The sequence below is a fragment of the Empidonax traillii genome, unplaced genomic scaffold (genome assembly GCF_003031625.1).
Source record: "Empidonax traillii isolate 1590-97213 ecotype Southwest subspecies unplaced genomic scaffold, ASM303162v1 scaffold17:size2698205, whole genome shotgun sequence".
In the NCBI taxonomy this organism is placed as follows: Eukaryota; Metazoa; Chordata; class Aves; order Passeriformes; family Tyrannidae; genus Empidonax; species Empidonax traillii.
In genome coordinates, this window is record NW_020955210.1 from 35,341 (window position 1) to 56,058 (window position 20,718).

General features: G+C 40.4%; 1 protein-coding gene across 1 annotated transcript in view; it reads right to left on the reverse strand.

The window, feature by feature from the left end:
• Positions 1–1,961: 1,961 nt before the first annotated feature.
• RAPGEF5 (Rap guanine nucleotide exchange factor 5) overlaps positions 1,962–20,718 on the reverse strand; it is a 167,013-nt gene continuing 148,256 nt past the window's right edge. Inside the window, exons 22-27 of the mRNA XM_027895735.1 lie at positions 18,215–18,265; positions 17,074–17,161; positions 13,696–13,760; positions 8,969–9,023; positions 2,517–5,696; positions 1,962–2,459 (exon numbers count right to left, since the gene is read on the reverse strand). Coding sequence (XP_027751536.1) covers positions 5,578–5,696; positions 8,969–9,023; positions 13,696–13,760; positions 17,074–17,161; positions 18,215–18,265 — 378 coding nt within the window. The 3' untranslated portion in view covers positions 1,962–2,459; positions 2,517–5,577. The remainder of the gene's footprint in view (positions 2,460–2,516; positions 5,697–8,968; positions 9,024–13,695; positions 13,761–17,073; positions 17,162–18,214; positions 18,266–20,718) is intronic.

The window sequence follows — 20,718 nt, forward strand, 5'->3', positions numbered from 1 at the left end:
ATTCTGCAAATAAGTGGTAGTACAGACCTCCTGGGGATACCACCAGCTGCAAATGCTTACCCCTGCAATGAGCAGTGAAAATCAAAATTGTGCAGACTTGCCATTCTTCAACCTTTCAAAGGCTCTGAGGCTGGACTGCTGCTTAGCTCACTTTTGCTAGCCTTTCTGATCTTTACAAGGGTTTTATGAAATCCAAATATCTTCTTCCAGACAAGAGGGAATGCAGAACACTTCTTTCCTTGCTTCAACAGTTGTTCATTTAGCCCATCGTTACAGGCCTCCTCAGATGTCTGCACTTTATTGATTATCCTGCTCGATTCTTTTAACTCTGAGACAACTACAAGCATTTCACGATATTATTGTAGCCACGCATGGAGGGTGCCATCACACAAGTCTCCAGTGTGAAATGGTGAACATTGTAGCTGTGGAGTCAGAGGAAGACTTACCTTTTTTTGGGTTTTGTAATATGTGCAACTCAGCTGCCACACCCATGGCAGAAGACAGCAGGACTCGTAGGCATATGCTCTGGGTGACGTGAAAGTCTGCTGGCGTGTGAAACACAGCAAATACTTAGGAGGTTTGTTTTTCAGTTGAGTGCTTTCTCCTACTGAGAAGAGGAAATCAGTTCTACATCGTGTAGAGCAGTTGTCCCCATGCAGGTCAGTCCTGCTCTGCACAGAGGGCAGTGCTGGCCCCCAGGCAAACTATCCCCACCTGCTGCCTCTCACAGTCATACAGCTCCTAAAGGAATGACTCATCTCAAGCCTCTCTGAAAACTTCCATAAAAATTCAGAGCCCACCGAGCAGACTAAATGGCAGCCCTTTGCCAATCAAGATCTTTTTGGTGGATAGGGACAGAGGAACCCTTGTTTGAACAGTTTAGCAATATGGTCTGAAGGGACAACATCTGCAATGCAGCAGCCTTGGTTTTTGGCTCTTCTAGCACAGCTGGAGCTGTAAGGCAGCTATCCTCAGCTCTACACTCTCCCATTTGCAAATCTAGCTTCTTATGAAAATGTCCCAGCAAGGCTGATGGATGGAAGGAGAGCCCTTTAGGGCAAAGTTAGTTGCTTGCATGTAGCCACATGTGGCAAGGGGTTAGGAGATTCTCCTCTGATCTTCCTCTGATCTACATTGTGGAGCAATGATATCCAAAACAGGGATAGTGATAAACAGCTGGGACCATAAATTCTTCAGCTGGTGCAGCTGGATCTGGAAAAGGATGTCTGTCTGTAATGTTTCTTTAAACATTATTATGGAGAAGTGTCAACAATTTAGGCTTGTTTTAAATATTAATATTAAAATTCACCCTATCTGTATACAAACACTGGCACTTTGTAGGTCAGGCTTAAGGCTCCTTAAGGTGCAGGCACTCAGAGGATTAAGTACTGCCAATTTGTAAAGCACTTTGAACAGACAGCACACTAGTAAACACCATGTGTTATTTCTGTTTGAAATAACTAGGTTTGGCTTACTGGTTCCCAGGGTTTGCAAGTGGAAAGGACGGAAGGACAGGGCAAGCCTCAGCTGTGTAACAGTGCACTTGTAGCCCATCCTGACCTTGCATTCCCTGCTGCAGAGCCCAGAGGAAGGAAACAGCACTGTCAGGGATGACTGATGACAGGGGAAAGCATTTGCTGTCCTCACTAAGAGGATCAAGTGCCAATAAGCAGCCTCCAGAGGATATGAAGATAGATTTACTCCTCCCCTCCCCCACAGGGACTTCTCATGGTGGCTCGAGGCCCCTCTTTGACTGCGCTGTGATGACAGGGCACAGCTGAGACCCCATTAACATCATTCCTGCTTTGAAACATTGGAACCAGCAAATCCCACTGACCAGAGACAGATGAGCAGCTCTGAACAGGGTCAGGCTCATGAACCTCTATGAATGACTGGAAGTAAAATATTCCATATAGGAACAATAAGTATGTGTGGTAGGCATAAAGGCACAGAGCCCAGACTTCATTAAGGTAGTTTTTATATTTTGAAAAGCAATATTAAAAAACACTGGAAAATGCAAGATAAACATAACAGTTGCTTCTACAAGTTTTAACCTTGTATTGCTTGGCCATTTTGACATATAAATTATTGCTTACTAGCTCTCATAAATACACGACACAATAATATGTACAGAGGCAAACAAGCATGAAATATGCAAAGGAAAACATTGGCAACATTGATTCTGGTAAATCAGACTATTTCATACATACCAGGTCTCATAATGGTGGATAACTACTAGCTGTAGTCCCTGAGAAGTCAGGTAAATACCTTGGTTTGGGGGGTTCTATTTTATTACTTTTAATGCAAGCTGACACCATTATGGCACTCAGAGAGAACAGGCAGGTGTTCTTACCTCAGCTCATTGACTTCATCCCAGTGTTTAACAATGTATAAGATGACAATAAATAGGCTATGCAAATAAATATTACTCTGCTAAAATGTTTAGTATTTACATCTTTCTTTGTAGTTTTACAGCAGCACAGGTCTTTATTTCTATTTATTATTTCTGATAACACCCTTTTTTTGGCCACTGCTACGCAAATGAAATTTATTACTATCCAAGACAGTGCTGGAATCAACAAGCTGTGTCATAGAAACATCTAAATTTGTTGCAACAAAATCCCACATCAAAGAGGTATAAAGTGACATAGCTCCTTTCTTTGTTATGTATAATTGATCCTCCTAGCTACTAAAAAAAAAGCAGAGTATTTAAGCCCAGGTGTGACTGTGATAAACTGAATTTGCAAGATTTATTAGATTTTATCCTATGTAACCTAATTGTACTATTGAAGGATGTAAAAAAACCCATAAATCACATAATATCACCAGTGCTGGACCCTGGCAGAGGCTGTATAGTATTACCCTTCCTTATCACAGGGTTTACTTATAGTTCTTCTTCCAACCACCACAGCTTCAAACTGCTTGCCAGTCTGCAGCAAAGCTCTGCAGACAAAATCCTGTTGAATGAAGTTTCTGAAGGGCCTCTTTTTAAACTAGACATATTAGCTACAGGTTAAGGCTATTTGCCTTTCTTTTATGGTAGCAGTTATAAGGTCCATATTTTCAGCGTGAAATTGATGCAGCCATGGTGGACCCTGAGACCAGAAATTTATATCCAAGTTATACAGGCCACTAAAAAACTAGGTTTTAAAGTTATAAACACTAGTCTAATTAGCTAATTAGTAGTCTAATATAGATAACAAGGTTAATTCTGGCTATATGCCTTCAAACTGATTTTATGCCAGCTGCAAAGGGTAGACAACACCTGATTTAGTGTGAAATTACAGTGGTGCAGATAGCCAACACCTCAGCTGGCTCGAAGTCTATTGGTACAAGTTATCCCTTTACTTGATTTTGAACTGGCAGAGTGAGGAGCCTTCAAGGTCACTCTAGCAGGCTTTCAAATCAAAGCCGCAGCACGGAGTCATTGTTATTTCCTCCCCCCACCCCTTCTTTTGTTTCCTTGTCTTTTATGCTTCTCTGGCATCGTTGTTGCTTCATCAGCAGTAACTACCCACAACTATCACAGAGCCAAATGCAGTGAACTGAGAAACAGCGTCACTTTCTCACCCTGAATACCTTCTAATCCTCCCTCTCCCACAGATTTCAAGAGAACAATTTGTGGACCAAAGAGTTACACCATATTAGCTGAAGCATGGTCTACATACAGGCTCCTAAAAATAATACCACAGTAAAAAAAAAAAATTCACAAGGGGGAGCTCAAAACTCAGGAAACCATCCAGGTAATGCAGTTAGGGTGGGAATTCTGAGTGTTGCACCCCGAGGAAGAACTGCAATAACACAAGCAACAAATTGTATCTGGTTTTTGTTCTTATGCTGCAAAAAGGAGCCCACCACAGCTAGTATCTTCATCTGAACAGTTTTGGTCTGTTTGCACTAAAGAATTATTTACAATATATGCAGTCACATCTACAGAAGAACATAGGAAATTTTTACTCCATGGCCAGCAAGAGTTTATTTTTTTTTCTTTTTACTGGGTAAAAAGAAGATTTTTTTTTCTAAAAAAAAAAAAAATCATATAGTATTTGATAATAACAAAGTACAAGCAAATACATTTCTGAAACATCTGTTTCCTTTACAATAGATCTATACAATATTTCACAAATGGGAAAACTGAATGCATTCTACAGATTCCCCCACAGACTACTTGTTAAAGCTGCTTCTTTTAAATCCCTTTAAACCAGAGATAACACAATGATGAAGAGCATGCTGCTTCAGTATTCCCACATTTTAGTAAATGAGCATTTTCTAGGAAGTCTTCCTCATGTGGAAAACATACAATAGAGATGGGCAAGCTATGCTATGTACCCTCCCTGCTCTGCAAAAGGACTGTTGCCATGAGTCAGTGTACAAACATGTGCCAGACCCTGGAGCACTCTGCACATTGCCTGCAGCATTCACTGGATTATTTCAGGGCAACTTCTTAACACTGAAAACCAGAGCTATGGTTATGGTGGTGCTCAAGATGTAGATCAACTGTAGACAACACTTTAGAAATGCTGCCTCAGTACATGCCCAGATGTAGTACTTGTAGCTACATGAGAATTGGATAGGAGAAGGGTGTGAGAGGGACAAAAGCAGTAAAGGGATCCTGATGCTGAGAGCTTAGTGTGTATGCAGGTAATTACAGTGGTACTCTGCACATTTTTGTTCTTTAAAAACTAGAAGCACATGCAAGTTAGGTGAAGTTTTACCTGCTGGAACGGTATTTCCCAGAGATGAGTTAGGAATATAGGTGGGTCTAGGCATTGCCTCTGAAGAGACACCAAGGAGGTTGTCATCCAAGCAGAAAACAAAGCTTCTGCTATAATAATTCCTAATGTGTTAACTGCAGGACCCAGTGCTAAATCTGAGATAATTGAAAAGGAAGAAAATAACATGTTTTCAGTATACAAATAATCGTGTCCATGAATTGCAACAAAAGTGGATTGGCTCTTACAGTGTGGATGAACAGGTTCTTAAAGGGACCGTAACAGCATGAACTGTTTACTGCTGACACACTCTTGAGTTTCATCTGGTTGTGCTACCTTGTTATATTCCCATCCTTGGTTGTTTGCACTTACCTAAATACAATGCTCCAGTGGACTCAGAAGAACTGCAGAGATTGCACATTATTTTTGGCAACAATACTTTGGCAGCCTTGAATTAGTGAGGTACATATGTGGTGAACTGGGAATCAATCCCCTTGCGGCATGTTGCTTGCTGAAATGTTTTGCTGCTGTGACACGACGATTCCTTTCATCCTAATACTGGCAGAATCTGCATTGAAAGCTACACTGGACCAAACAATATTTTCACAGAAACCAAGCTCCTGAGTTCAAAGGACGCTGCTCCACTCCCTCACGTCCCAGTGACCAGTGGGAATGGCACCAAGCTTGCCCTGCAACTCTGTGAGCAGCTCCTTTGCTGGCTCTTGCCTGATTTTCCTGCGCATGTTGTGTGAGCTACTGATAAAACTCAGTAAACTGTTCTTATATAGGGAAGCAACATGCTTGGCTTAAACATTCACTTAATTCAAAGTGCTGCAGTTACAAGGTTATATGAAGCTGTGTACGCTCACACTCGTGGCTCTATCCTGTGAGAAAGCTCAAACAGAGCTTGCTGGTTGTCGATGACATGCAGGTGATGGACATATGGCTTCAGCTCATGATGCTCTTTCGAAGGAACTTCATTGCCTGCAAGACAGGAGAAAGGGGATGGATCAGAAAGCTGTGCCTTGCCTGCTTCTCTGTCCTGTGTTACAAAGTCACTGGTGTGCCACATGTCAGGTGCTAGACAATCACAAGAAAGACACACAGTAAACCAAAGGACTTGCTGTTTAAGTGCAATGTATGAGGTAACAGCTTGGTAGAGAGAAGGGGAGAAACAAGAAATAGGCAATGCTGGGCAGCCAGCACACACAAAGGAGGGACAAGTGGACAGCAAGAAGCCGACTTCTTCCCAAGAGGAAGACTTACTCCTGCTGGCAGTACAGGCAGTCCATTCTCTGTTAAGGGTGGTTCAAGGTTTCCTTTGTGCTGCTCTTGCAGCACAACAGGGCCTTGAGCATGGGTGGGCAAACCAGACTAACTTTTAAAAAATCTTAACACAAGTTCAGAAGACAGCAGGCCCTGGATGAGTGTCTTCAGAGCCGGTGAAAGGTGACAGTGCAGCAGATGGATACGAAAGCTCTTCAAAGCTGCTCTGACAGGCTCCCACATTTTGATCTGTTATGCTTTTGATTTCTGATCTAGTAACAGAGACAAGAGTCATGCTGTCATTTTGTGGGAGTTTACACAGCAAGAAGAATTAGGTGTGTAACAGACAAATGAAGGGTGGCTGCAATAGCAGATATTCTCTGTTATAAGTTTTATGCCCATCATGGGCTTGTGAGAACTCGTTGTCTGTGAAACGCTCCACAATGGCTGGTACTAGCAGAAGTGTAAAAGGAAAAACTAAGCCCATGGCCATGAGATCCATCAAGACAGGCAGAGAAAGCAACACTAACGACTGTTGACAGACGAGCAAAGGTTGGAAAGCTCGCTTCTAGTCCATGTCCTCAAGGAATTTTTAATATTACCATAAATGGACAAAGAAAACTCCTCAAAATTCCCTGAACCAATCAGCTTAACTCACACACTCCCTCCTTCTCTTTTGTTTTATTATCATCCTTTTCTCCACACTCTCCAGCTATACGAGGTTGCCAGGAATGAACCATCCCTCTTGTTTCTGGAGATCGCTGCATGACGCTGTGTGGGTAACATGGGATGTGAATGCAGCCAGTTCTGCACGTGGCTGCTAATGGGGGTTCCTGGGCAACTATTTTAAAGAGCTATTTTGGACCAGCCATCTAACTTGAGCAATATCAGAGAGAACAGGACAATGTGATAAATCTGTGTCAGAATACAGAAAATGACCTTTTTGCTCTGAGGGAATGGGATCTCAGCAGCTGTGCTGAACATACTAAAAAACATTTGTATTTCTCAATAACACCTCAAATGACAAAAGCTTGAATTATATTATTTTCTAGGGCTTTTTTTCCTCACTTTGGAAATGCTATTATTTGTTTTCAGCATTTAGGACATAAACGTGTTATTTCAGTCTCCCTTGGAACCTAACCAGTTTCTAATCCAGAAACACTTTGGCCTACAAGCTTAACACACATGATATAGTTCATAAACAATAATAATATTCCTTGCTTAGTTTTGTTTGAATTCTTTCCTACAGTGAGATGCCTGCTGCACTTAGGCAAATATGGGAATTGATGCAGTAGAAAGACCCACATTTCCGAGAGCAAAATAAGCCCACTAGAAAAGGAAACTGTCCATAAAGTCTCAATAAATATTCAGTGAATTCATTTCATGCCTAAATGAATTTAAGAAAAAAAAAGTGCCTACAGGGATGTCTGTATAAGCTGCTTTTTAAATGCCAGCTTCACAATAAATCAAGTCTGTGGTAAAATAAAATAACAATCACGTACTTCAAACTAGCAGATTATATGATAAATCTCAGGTATTAACCTTGGATTTATGTTGCAAGACTTAGAAAACCACTTGGAAAAAGAAAAGGCAAAAATGACATGAAAGATGTGCAGAGAAGGTGCAAAAAATCCTCACATCATAAGAAGGAACCAGTGCTACATTTATAGTGCCAAATAAAAAATATTTTAATTTACAGGCATGGTTTGGATTAACCAATATTTCCTTCATTATCTGGAAAAAAAAAAAAAGGCTCAAGGCACATCTTGTTCCTTCTCTTCCTCTCTTATACATATATCTCAAAATAATACAGGAACCATAATTCTCCAAGGTACCTGTATTTATACAAACAATTATTATTATTCTTTTCACTGGAGTCCATGCTGACAGCTCTTGAAAATTCAGCTGGAGAAAAAAAAAAGATTCAGACTATATTCTCCCCAAGGCTGCAGCACAGTTCTGAACTTCTCTTTGAAAAAGAGGTTTTAGTGGCCTCAATAAATGACATGCTTACTAGGTTTGGCTTAAAAACTAACCACTTCCTAAAGTAGTGTTGTTTTTGTCCCCTTCCTGTATTTAACCTCTCTGCAGAGAATAAGAAACACCGAGAAGGAGAAATGGAGGTTTCTCCTCTGTGAGCAGTAGAACAAAGCAAGCTGGGTTCTTCTGACTTGTTCCCTTAGGGTTGGATTCTCTGGAGGCTAACAAGGCAGAAACAAAACAAACAAACAAACAAAAAGCAAACAAAAAGAAGTCTTCTGTGCAGCTGAGGCACTCACAACTGTTCCCATCAGCATAGATCCTCCAGTGTCTAAAGCAGGCAGATTTTTATTTGCAGCTTCCCCTAGCACAGGTACTAACACAACACCTCCCATTCCTTTCTACTCTAGTTTCATGAAACTCCCAGAATCTTCATACCTTCAATACTTCTACAGTTTTGTGAAATGACATTAAGAACCCAAAATAAGCTAAAAGTTCTTAGTGAAAAGCCAAGTGAAAAGCTGTGGTGATTAATGCCATCTTTTAGCTACTGGAAGCCAAGACAGCTGTGAATCCATTACCAAAACACACAGACTGGCAGGAGATTGAGTTAACTTGGTCATGGCTGGGAAAGGGAGAAACAGCAGCATACACCAGAGGCCTCCATTATTAAGTACAGCTGGCACAGATCTTACACAGGGTTTTGAAGAGGTGGTAATTTTTGTAGGAAAATAATTTATTGAAGTTTGGAAGCTGTTTCTACAAACACTTTGTAACGTAAAATTTCATCCATTTCTGTTATGCTGACCTTCCAACAGTTATGCCCTCTCTTGCCAATTGGTTAAATAATTGTTGTCCACGTTTTACTGCTGCAGTAAACCGAAAAGAACACAGGGAGAGGAAAAAATGCCAAAGCAAAGCAAAGCAAAGCAAAACAAAACAAAACAAAACAAAACAAAAACCTCAAGGCCTTAAAAATGCAAAATAAGTAGGGAATTTTGACTACTCACCAAATTGGTTATTTCTGCAATGTCTCAATGACCGAACAGTATCTGCAATCATGTGCTGCAAAGAAAATACAAAAAACATTAGTGAGAAAACCTGAGACAGATTCTGTCATTAGAAAAACCTGAAAAAATCTCCTTGCCTTACACTCTACAGCAAAAAGCAACTGCAGTAAGTTAGAAAATGAAGACAGCAGGAAAATCTTTGCTCTTTATCTCAGTGATACCATTTGATGAAATAGGGTTAGTCTAGATGTGTTCTTGGTATCACACAGATTAAATGAGAACAACTCCCTAAGAGCCCATGGAAAGTGGTAATGGAAAACAATCAAACAATTGCTCATTTTTGTTCCAGTGACTTTTATTAAACTGAAAGTCTACAGCAAGGAAGTCCTGAGGACTGGGTGAGTGCTCAGAGCTCAACCCCAGCTTTAGTGCATTATCCAGGATATTCTGTAGTCTGCAACCTCTCCTTCTGTCTCCATATGTTGTATAATTAGACTGTAAGCCTCTTTGTGGCACAGACTACACCTCTTGGCATATACTTGTATAATGCCTAGCACAGTCAGGTACCAGTATCAGCTAGGCAGTTTTCTGCAGTACAACCAGCACAAAAAAAAGCAGCCCATAACCTAAATGCTGCAGAATGAGCACCTTGACATCCCCACAGGCATGTACCAAGTAAGACTATCCTGTAGGCATGCTATTTTAACAAAAGCTGGTGCTAACAGGGATACTGGATGTTAAATGACACAGAAGAAATAAAGGGTTTAAGTTCAGTTTGTCATTCAGGCTCAGGTCTTCAACTTACAAAAACTGGGATTGTTCACTACAAATCAGCGGATACTACCCATAAGGTTCTTAAACCATTACTTTTCTTAATTTCACTGCTTCTGTGGCAACTCTTCACCAAATCTAGTAATTAATTGAAGCAAAGTGCAGTTAGCAGGAATGATGGCTCATGCAAACAACTAATGCTCTTCTCACATCTCCCTCAAAAATGATCAGAGGTGGAAAGGATTAACTCTCTTGAGCAGAGTACGTTTAAGACCAGAATGATGCAGAACAGCTCGTCTCTCGACTCCCTGGGAGAGGTTTACAAGGCTTCTCCACAGAAAAGCTTATCACAAGAGCACGTTTAATGGAAACTTCATATTCCTTTCATCAGTGAATCAAAATAATTTTTCTTGTTACCCTCTGTGCTTCATTTGCCATGAAATCATGCAATCTCTTGTGCTGATGTCCTTGCACTGTTTATAATGAAGTTCTAATGAGATGATCTAGACTTCCTGATCAATAGTGTGAGTACTGGGAGAGCTACAACTTCCATCAATGTTGCTATTGTGATATTTTCCAGCCGATACCCTTTGCATTTGGAGTTTAGAAGTAAGAGATGCCCTGCTACCACACACACTGTAACTTCTTGCTGTTTCTTCTTTGTAGTCAGTCACTGTGAGGGTCCATCCCAAGACTGCCTTCTGGAAATGATGCTCTGGTAAGAGAAGAACCTCTTTGTGGAACACTTCAAGCAGAATCCCATCTCCCAGCTTTAGTAGCTAATTAAGAATTTCTCTCTGTTTTCAGCTCTCTGGGATCCAAAAGTGATACAGAAAATCAGCCAATGTATCTGCAGAAGCAAATGCTATCTCCTGACCATTTAAACAGGTGCGTGCATACTGTTAGTGTGATGAATAACACACATGTCTTCTGGTCTTTCAGCATACCAGCTACCTAGGATTATTTGCACAGCTTTAACTGGAGACAGCAAAAACTCAAGATTGGGGGTTGCATAGATACTCGGGGGGGGGGGGGGTTGAGAACCCTCAGCTGCAGTACACAGTCCTTACAGATGAAGGCACTAGGTAAGCTGGTGCTATGGAAAAGGGTAATGGCCACTGACCTGTATTAGAGTTTGCTGAAGTGTGGGTAAGACATGTCATTGCTAAGATATGGCTGGTGGCTGACTGGAGAGAAAAACCTGAAGAAACTACCTTTCAGTGAAGCAGCTCAGAAAATATCACAAAAATACCTTGAGATGTAACACATAAGATCATATTTTCATTTATTCCTTCAGATTCAGTTGAAGAAGTAAGTATGGTACTAAAAATCAATCTAATGCTACTGTAGAGTAGATTTTACCCAAAATGGAGTTAAATAAGCCACCACAATCTCTTCACTTTTCACTAAAGCTAGGTAACATTCCTGAGACAAAAGATCATTTCATTTTCTTCTCTTTGCAAATTCTCTTCTTTATATTTTGAATTAACTTTGTCTCCACTGCAATCACATCATGTCAAATCAAATTCAGTCACGGTAGGATTGTTGAGGTCTAAGAATATAAAAGAAGCAGGGAGGGACTGTAGGGAGAAATAAGATCTTTTATTAAACCAACTAACAGTTGAAAAAAAAAATGGTTCAAACTGACGAGTCCTCCTTCAGACGAGATGTTTAATGCAAAAATGAAGTATTTCAAAACAGTGATCCAAATGGAGACATGAGAAACGATCTTCGCATTGATATTCATAAGTAGAAATTCTACTAATTTATACAGTGAGTAAGTTCCTTCCCCAAAGCAGTAATCTGCTATGGTAGAATAATTCTTTTTTTCTTTTTCTGCAACAGCAAATCTGCAGGTGAGGTTCAGTGGTTTGATCCAAACCCAGCAGGAGTCAATGTCAATCCTAATTTTTCTCAGCAAAGGCCAGAAAGTGCTCGGCACTTCAGTGTTCAGTGCAGAACACCAAGGAAGACATTGTTCTTTGGGACAAAGCCCTTATAATTGGAAAAGAAACATGGCCTGATGTATATGTGATCATGTGTGATGCACCTTGTTAGTTCATGCCCATTGACTAAATCCCTTAACATTCAAATGAGCCAGTGTAATACCAGTGTACTGCCTGAGTTTCCACTACACTGATATTTAAATCTTCCCTAAGCCCCTACTTCCTAAGCTTGCACTATTGCCTGCATTCATATGTACACAGGGCTGCATGAGACAGCTCTTTCTGAGAGCGTGATCTGACTAATAATTTGGAGGAAGTGTCAATCTGAATAACCCTTACCCCACGACCATCACCTCAGACTCTCCCCCCCTGCCATTTAAAATGCCCATTATCCATTTGAATGGAAAAGGTGAAATCCTGGCTCACTGAAGTCAATTAGCAAAGCTCTCACTGCCTCTGGAGACATAATGGTGACAGGAAGGACAGGAATTCTTACCCAGCAAGCCCAGCATACATTAACCATATACATGATTAAACAACAAACTAACAAATAAACAAACAAACAAACAAGTTCTGGCTAAGACTGAAACAAGAATTAGATCCTACATATTCACTAAACAAATATGTGGGCCAGTGGGGGGATTTTAGTAACAATTATTGTGCATCAAGGGCTAGTTTAATTTACATGTTAATTGGATGTACTTCCAAGAGGCAATGAAGAAGAACATGTTAATGAGTTTTATGCAAACACCTAAAGGTCAAACAGTTAATGGACTTGGGACAAGAAAACCTTTCGTTAAATGCAAATCAGTGTTCTCCTAAATTCTGCAACAAGAAAAGGTACAGAAATCAAATAGAAAATACAAAAAAAAATGGAGCTCAGGTTCAAAAGTCAAAGTCTACATCTGCTTGCAAGTTGAAAGACAATGTACATTATGATAAGATGGGAAAATAAGTTCATCATCTGGTTCATGAATAACTCCATGGTTGCATGTTCATTCTCAAACAACTATAAACACATGGAGAAAATAGTTGGGAAGAATTCACCAGGCACAGCCATCTGGACTAACAGTCCCATGTCATAGCTAGAGCAACTGGGAAAAAACCATTTTGGTTTCTTGATCAAATACTACAGGATAATAAAAAAAACAACAACAACAACAAAAAAAAAAAACCAAAAAACACAAACAAACAAACAAACAAAAAACCCAAACAAACCACCACCACCATCTTCACCACCAAAAAAATCGAAATTTCTCTACTCCACCACTGTTCAGATATACAGACTTTGGCTTTGTGCCATGAAAATATTATCAAAAAAAAGAAAAAAAAAAAAAAGGCAAATGGGAAATCAAACCTCTATCAGTAACATTATACCAGAGTTACCAGAGTAGATGTCATATGATGTCTAGAGTGAATGTGGCCAAAGATACAATTTCAGTAAGTGCCCTTATGCATAAAAGTTAAAATAGTGATATTTACCGTCAGTTTAATTCATATTTCAGGCATTATTTTCTTTATCATCTAACCTAGATCAAAAAACTTCTCTTTCATTCAAAATCCCTGGAATTACCATACCAGTGTCAGGTGATAAACTAGAGGAACCTTTTCTTAAGTGAGAGACTACAGAAGCCTTGAGAACAAAAAGGAATGAAATGTAATTCAGAGAAAGCTGAAGCAGGAGAACTTAACTGATAAGAAATAGTCCACGAGGTGGTGCAAAGGAATTGATCTCACTCAGTAAAAAAATGAGTGGACTGCACGATGGCCATTTCTAACTTAGACATTTTACACAGAAGTGGAGGAGGAAGGAACAAAAAAAAAAGAGGAGCAGAGGAAAAGGGCAGGGGAGATAGACTGACAACTGTTTTATCATGCTTGCTCTTTTTTACCCTTTTTTCTTCCCGATTGATCCAGAAGAAAACCTTTTAGTCTTACAAGATAAGGAAAGGGACAGGGAAGAATAGAACGTGACTCTTTCAAAAAACAGGAAGGACAAAATTAGCTTACCAGCTTTTCAAAATTAACAAGGTTATCCAGAAATGTTTTATTTCCTTCATGGATGAATGTTACATCTGAAAAATAAAATAAAGGAAAAATAATTACTTTTCATGGTTTTTGTTTAATGCAAAGCAATAAAATGACTAAACAGCAACAAAAAAGATTAAAAAAAAAAAGTATCCCATTAAAGATTGACACAATACCATATAACAGTGAATAAAAGTCTGGTTTAATGATGACATGCAGAGATTATTAGACAACAACACTTGATACACATTGCAACAAGAGTATTTTCAAAAGGGAGCATGGATTTCTTATTAAACCTGGTCTGTGTTACTTCCAGGGTGCATAACATACAGGGGATGGTTGGGAGCAGGAGAAGGCATCCAGAGGGATGGCCCTGCAGGGCATGGCAACTCTCCACACACGGTGGCACTGGTCCGGACATGTTGCCCATGGCTGTGCCTGGGCTGGAGCTGGTCAGTCCCTGAGCCCAGAGCTCCATGGGGGCAGAGCTACCAGATGCTGGAGTTGGCTCTGACACTCCTTCATCTCTCCCTGTCGGACACTGACTCTGAAATCCTCCCCAGAGACATGGGCTACAGCAATGGGTAGCCAGAGAGGTTAAACACAAGGCACTAAACCAAAGTGTTATGGCTGGGGAAAAACACTTGTACACAGTGTAGTTGGGAGAGAATTTGTGAAGGCAACAAAAAGGTCAGAGGAAAAGGAAAAGGTCTATATTTAACTCCAGGAAGAGAACTGAACACAGTGTAATGATCTGGAGGGGTGTGGGGGGAGAGAGTATCAGGCAAAATAAATGTTGCCAAGGTAAGACTACAATTAAAACAGTAGGTTGAGGTAATTTTCTCTATTTTTCTAATGCATATTAGGACAGAAATTAGAACTATCTTGGGCATGAAATACAAAGACCACGAACAGATTCCCCATGGGGACAAATCTGACTCCAGTAGTGCACTTCCAAATTACTGAAAATACTAGCAGGAGCACCACCACCATGCCCCTATCAGCTCTCTCCTGGATGTGTGGGTACCCAGGAGTGACAGGAGGAGTCAGTGCTGTTGTAATGAGATGGCACTCCAATGCCACTACTTCTTAAAAGAAGTCACAGGTTTTGTCTGCCAGCAGGAGAACTGCACACAGTAAACAGGACATCTCCCTCTGAGCAGAGGTGCAAACCTCCAGCCTACCAGTCTGTGCATCTCAGCATTTCTCCTGTGCTCATCTCCAGGATTCCCTCTGATGTCCACATGGACCCATGGTTTTGGGGGATTTCAGGATTGGAAACCCACAGCAGATGGTGGAAGAGCTTTGTAACCCCCCTCCCCCTACGCGTACACACACTCTTCACCCATCCCTATCTTCACCCTCCCCCAAAAGAGCCCACCTGATTTATTTCCTTGGGTTTCAAAGACTCACTTTGTGCCTGAGAGGCATTTTGTAATTGCTTGGAATTGAAATGCTAAGGGCTTCATATGCTGGTGGAAACCTGGGGCTGGGACTCTTCTGAGGGGTGATGGAGAGCTCCTGTGCCCCCAAGGCAACTGGGTTGGGGTCTGCCTGGGGCAGGCAAGATGCCAGCCTGGCCACAAGAGTCCAGCTGGCCCTCCTGAGCAAGTGCAGGAAGCACAGCCTGTGCTGGTGATGCCTCCAGCACCTTTCTGTCCCTCTGCAGCATCCTAAAAATCAGAGGGAAAGGAGGGAGCAGAACCCTCTACACCTCCTCTGCTGGGCTGCTTTGGGGCTCCCAGGGAAAGGGACACAGAAAGGATACAACTTCAGGACACAGGCATTATCAATGCAGTTAAAAACTGTCCATCACTTCTAATGAAAAACTTATACTGGAAGCAGAAATTTCCACACAGCTTTTTAAGTCAGTGAAAGCAATGTGTATATCTCTGAGGGCAGAAGGAACAGAAATTTGCTTTGCAGCCAACAACTAAGAGTCTAGATAAATTCACTGGAGCAGAAAATTGTATCTGAACTAGGTTGTAAGGGTATATCACAGTATTTTATTACACATTTGAAAAATCTGCCTGATTTTCAAAAGCTGTATCTGTATGCTATGAGAGCTCTGCATTTAAATTTAATTAACTTTTAAAAGGGCACTCTGAAGTTATTTTTCATAATTGAAGAATATTCATTTTTTTAACTGAAACGACTTTTGTTCCTCTTGTGTTGAAATACAGTAATTTGTTGAGTTACTAATGTTTTCTATGCTATCCATGCCTATTTTACTGGTCTTGGAAATGACCTTAATACAAAGACGTTTGATATGAAGTCCTTTGTACTGTGCAATGCTTTGGGAATCACCAACCTTGGCAACATCTCCTTATGGACCACTGTACCAAAGGAAATTACTGCAATAATTTCAAAATCTCCTTGCTTTCTCAAATACATGTTAAAGACACAAATGTTGCTTAGGTGCATGTTCTTAGACACCATACTGTAGTGCTGCGCAGACATCATTGCTGTAAGTGACTAGTTTATATTTGCTGCCCTTGTTTGCAGTCAAGACATACTCCAGATCACCTGAAAAATATTGATTTTGAAGCCTCAATAATTGTATCCATCTGAATTAATGCAAACTGCTTTGATGTGTGCAGAGAGGGGCTGATGGCTCCCGAACTGTCACCGACTGATCTGGAGAACTGCCTGCAAACATTTTACAGCAGCAGCAACAGCGGGTTGGGATACACAGTCTAAAGAGAACACTTTCAAAATACAGGAACAAACAAATGAATTTGCCATGTTCAAAGACAAGGCAATTAATAATTAATGACCCCAAGACAATGGAAAATTTGAAACACTTGCCACTTAATAAGCTGCCCAGCTCACTGCATTAGCAAGTAGTTGCACTTTATTTTAATAGATTTTTTTTTAAAATAACTTTAGATAGTAAGATTTTTATTTATCTCTTTCATATCTACAAGAGACTTGAAAATCCCCTCTCAGGACAGACAGGGCAGGTTCTGCCTTCAGGGTGACACGAGATAGGGTCACCCAAGAGAAGCAGGGAGGCACCTCTGAATAGGCATGACAGAGTAGCAGCATGACTGAAGCCACTGGTGCAGCTCCATTTAGGGGCTTGCAAGGTCTCACTTCCCCACTGAGGAAGATGTGGCCAAAGCAATGGCACACAGCTCTATCCCCACCTGACAGGACAATATGAAGTTTGAAAATCTGTGTGAAAATTGCCATCTTCCTCCTGTCTTAAAAAAGAAGTTGCTTATTATCCAGACCAAGTGCTATCTTGTAAATACCATTATATCTGTCACATACTTATCTTAAGACCACCTGAAGGAAAAAGCACCTTTCATTTATTTTAATTAATGACAACAGAGAGCAGCCAAGCTTTAACATTACCTTTCAGAAGTAAGGGCATGAAGGGGATTTTCGGAGATTTCATTTTCTTGAATGCATCTCTGTAAGCTTTGTGATTCAGAGAAGGGTCCTACAAAACCATTTGAGTAATAGAGAGAAAAATCAATAGGCTATAAAAAGAGCAATTCTAAATCCATTACGGGCTTATGATCTGAACACGATTTAGATATAAAAGATCTCTTTGGGAAACAAGGTAGCTCAAGGTTTTCTAAGCTAGGTGACATGCTAAACTGAACAGGAAACATAAACAGTGAAAGGAACAAAAGCAATTATGTTCCTCTAGATGAAGCAGTGCTAAAATGGGAGCAAGCTGCAGAACAGATTCACTTGGACTGCTCTGTAATTTCCCCACAAATTTCTATTAGCAAAATCTCTTACTATCTAGCAAGTAATGTATTCCAGAATGTATTGCTGATTAATTTCCTCTTTAAAAAAAACCCCAAACAATACCAAACAGCAGCAAAAATATAAAATAAAAAAAATAAGAGAGTGTGTTTCAGTGGCATTGTACAGGCAATTTAAAACTCATCTCAATTTCCCATATAAATGAATATTTTCGCACACCAGCTCACACAGAATCTTCAAAACACATTCATTTACTACAAACTCCAAGTATAGAAGCATGGAAGCTGTTAAAGGCTGGATCTCATGTTCTCCATGCCAGGCAGTGATCTCACCACCCATCCACTTCCATGACAGCCAGAGGAAACATTCTGTTTATTCAGCTTTGATAATGCTGACAAAGACCCTTCACCTCAGATTTTGACATTTGCTTTTTAAAACTTCAGCTGTCCTCTTTTTCTCCTGATCTGCAGCATGTTGCTTCAGATAAAGGCTAATAAACTACCAGAGCAAAAGAAGAGCTTCCAAATTGATGCTGGGGAGCTGGTACTACATTTGCCTCTCTCTGCCCTTTCTCCAACTGCCAGGAATACAGCCTCCTTCCTTTTTGTGTTTGGAGACCACCTCTAGAGCTCTGGAGAGCCACGTAGCCTTTGGCAAATCATGGATCTGACATGACAAGTTCCAGCTCTAGACAGTAACAGGCAGATTCCAAATAAACTAGGAAGAAAGAAGGCAAGTAAAGCAACCAATGCTCTTCTGCTGTCAGCGCGGTACTTACCGTCAAACTTTCAAGTTCAGTGAAAAGTTTCTTGAACTTCCCAGGAATTTTCTGAAGTGGGAAAAACAGATAAAGAGGGAGGGGTGGGAGAGGGGAAAAGATAAGTTGATTTAGGCAGAAAAATGCTGAGGCATTTTTTTTTTTCCATGAGACTGCCATGGGTGAAGTGCCTGCTAAAAGTACCAACAGGCAGTTAACCTCTGCTCCTCAGCTCCCAGAGCCCTAATTACAGACCATGTTCAGTGCAATGCCAGTGAGGCACTGGGCCCTGCAGCTTTGCCTCGGGGACCCTGCATCCTTCTTTTATGGAAACTGCTTGTTAGTATCTGGTTTTATTTTCTTCCCTAGCTTTCATGCCTGCTGAATATTATCTGAATATCCATATCTAGCTGGAAGCAGTAACACGGGCTGAGAATTCAGGAATTGTGATCACATCCTGGTTAAATAATTTTCTGCAATCAACGTTCCCCTAAAACACGGGTTCTAGAAATTAACAGGCATCATGCTCAGTGCTGTTTGATACACCACCCCAGTGCTGGCCAGGATTACTGCCACATACTAGTGCCAGAGAGAACTCTCCTTAACAAACTGATTACTCTACCTCTGGTATCTCATCCTAATCCCACAGGGAGGTGCATAAAGCACTTTCTAAGGGAGCCCAGACACAAACTACCATCATGCCCCACATGCCAACACCTGCTCTACTCCACAAGCATCCACTTCCTTTCTAAGGTGTTTTAATGGATTCACCCTATTACACTCAAAGCAATGTTTTACAATTTGAATTTTGCTACTGCTATTTCAGACTGGAAGAATGGTGTGTGTACCTTAAAACCTGTTTATTTTTTTCCAACTATATTAGTTAGTCTAGTTAAAGATATCCCCTCTTAGTACAAGTCCTGTCTTGTCTTTGTCCTTAGATCCTGACAGCCCCAGTAACACTATCATGAGAAAAGAGATTTAGAACAATTAGATTAAGTGGATGTGCTGTATGACTAAAATGCCAAAATAACTGCACACAGAATTGCAATTGCATTTTTTGTATCTTTGATCAGGGAAAGTTAGGTTTATTAAAACACTGGATATCGTAAAAAAAGAAAAGTAGAAGAAAATGCTTGGGAGCATACTACTGTTTAAGAATTCAAGTGTGGAGCCAATACAATTTAGTGTCTTAATGGCTCCTTAAATTTAGGTTGTTTCATTTACATGTGTAAGTAATTATAATTAATTTATAAACATTGCTCTACTTTCTAGAAGTCACATCACCAATGCAAATAACCTTCTGCTTTTGAAATTTCCAGTGCAATGAAGTTTTACAAATAATAATTAAAAAAAAAAAAGCATGTGACTTCATAAATATTTTACACCCAGAAACATGACATATTTACAATGATACATATGCAGATGCACTCTTTGTTCTGACAAGCAACATTTTCCGTTCTTCCTGAGAGAAGTCCACTGGTAGCACATGATCTCCAGAGGTCTCAGCACAAGGCAAATTTTGCATTTCTCTGTGCCAGAGAGATCTACACTGTTGCCACTGAGTGTCTGATACAATATTTGGTCTCTTCCACTCTCCTACCAAAGCCCAGAGAAATGGGACGAAGGCAACCTGTAACAGCAGGCCAGGGCAAATGTTCCCTAGAGAGGTGTTTCAGAAATATCAGAGACAAAGGGTTTCTGTATCATTGTCCTCAGGTATGTATTTTTCTCTAAAACTTTTACTTTATCTCTTATTTAAAGTTAGCTCTTACTTGCCTGAGTCCCTGTAAACAGCCACTGTCCTTGTTTCTCTGCATGTCAAAGCCACAGACATATGAGTTATGATTCCATAGGCGTGGCTTCAGCTGAAGGGGAAGACTGCTCTGGACAGTGTTAGGTTTCTAAGTCTCTAGAGGCCATTTGGTTTCAGCTGTTGGTGCTCAAGAGTGTCTTCAAGCCAGTAGGTAACAGCCCTTCTCTGTCATTTTGTATTACAGATGATTGATATTTTTTGAATACTGCCCACTTGTGGAGTTGAGGGCATGAAGAAGGGATAAGGCTTCACCCCATTGCACTCAATTACTCCTTTCCCAGTTTCGGTTCATCAGCAGATACACAGTAAGCTTGCAGATACTACGACTCAGTATGGATATTGCAACTCAATATGGATACTATTTGGATAGAAACAAAAAATCCACAATATAAATACAGATCCCAGTGGGACCCTCCTCTAAACACACCCATACCCTGTCTAGCTTCTTCAGCAAATAATCTCTGTTCTCCAGTATGCTCCTTATACGTGGTCCATTTCCTAACTTTGTAGTTCAAGATGAGCAGCTGCAATAGAGCTGATATAGGAGAATTAAAGAGGGTTTATTTCAACTTTGATGGATGTTTTTAATTAAACTATTCCATAAGAAAGTAATTGTTTGGAGCCACCTTTGTAAGACTTTCTGTTTTGACACATACTTAAAATGCTAAGATAATTTACACGAGTTATTTTAAGCGGATAAGGCCTCCAT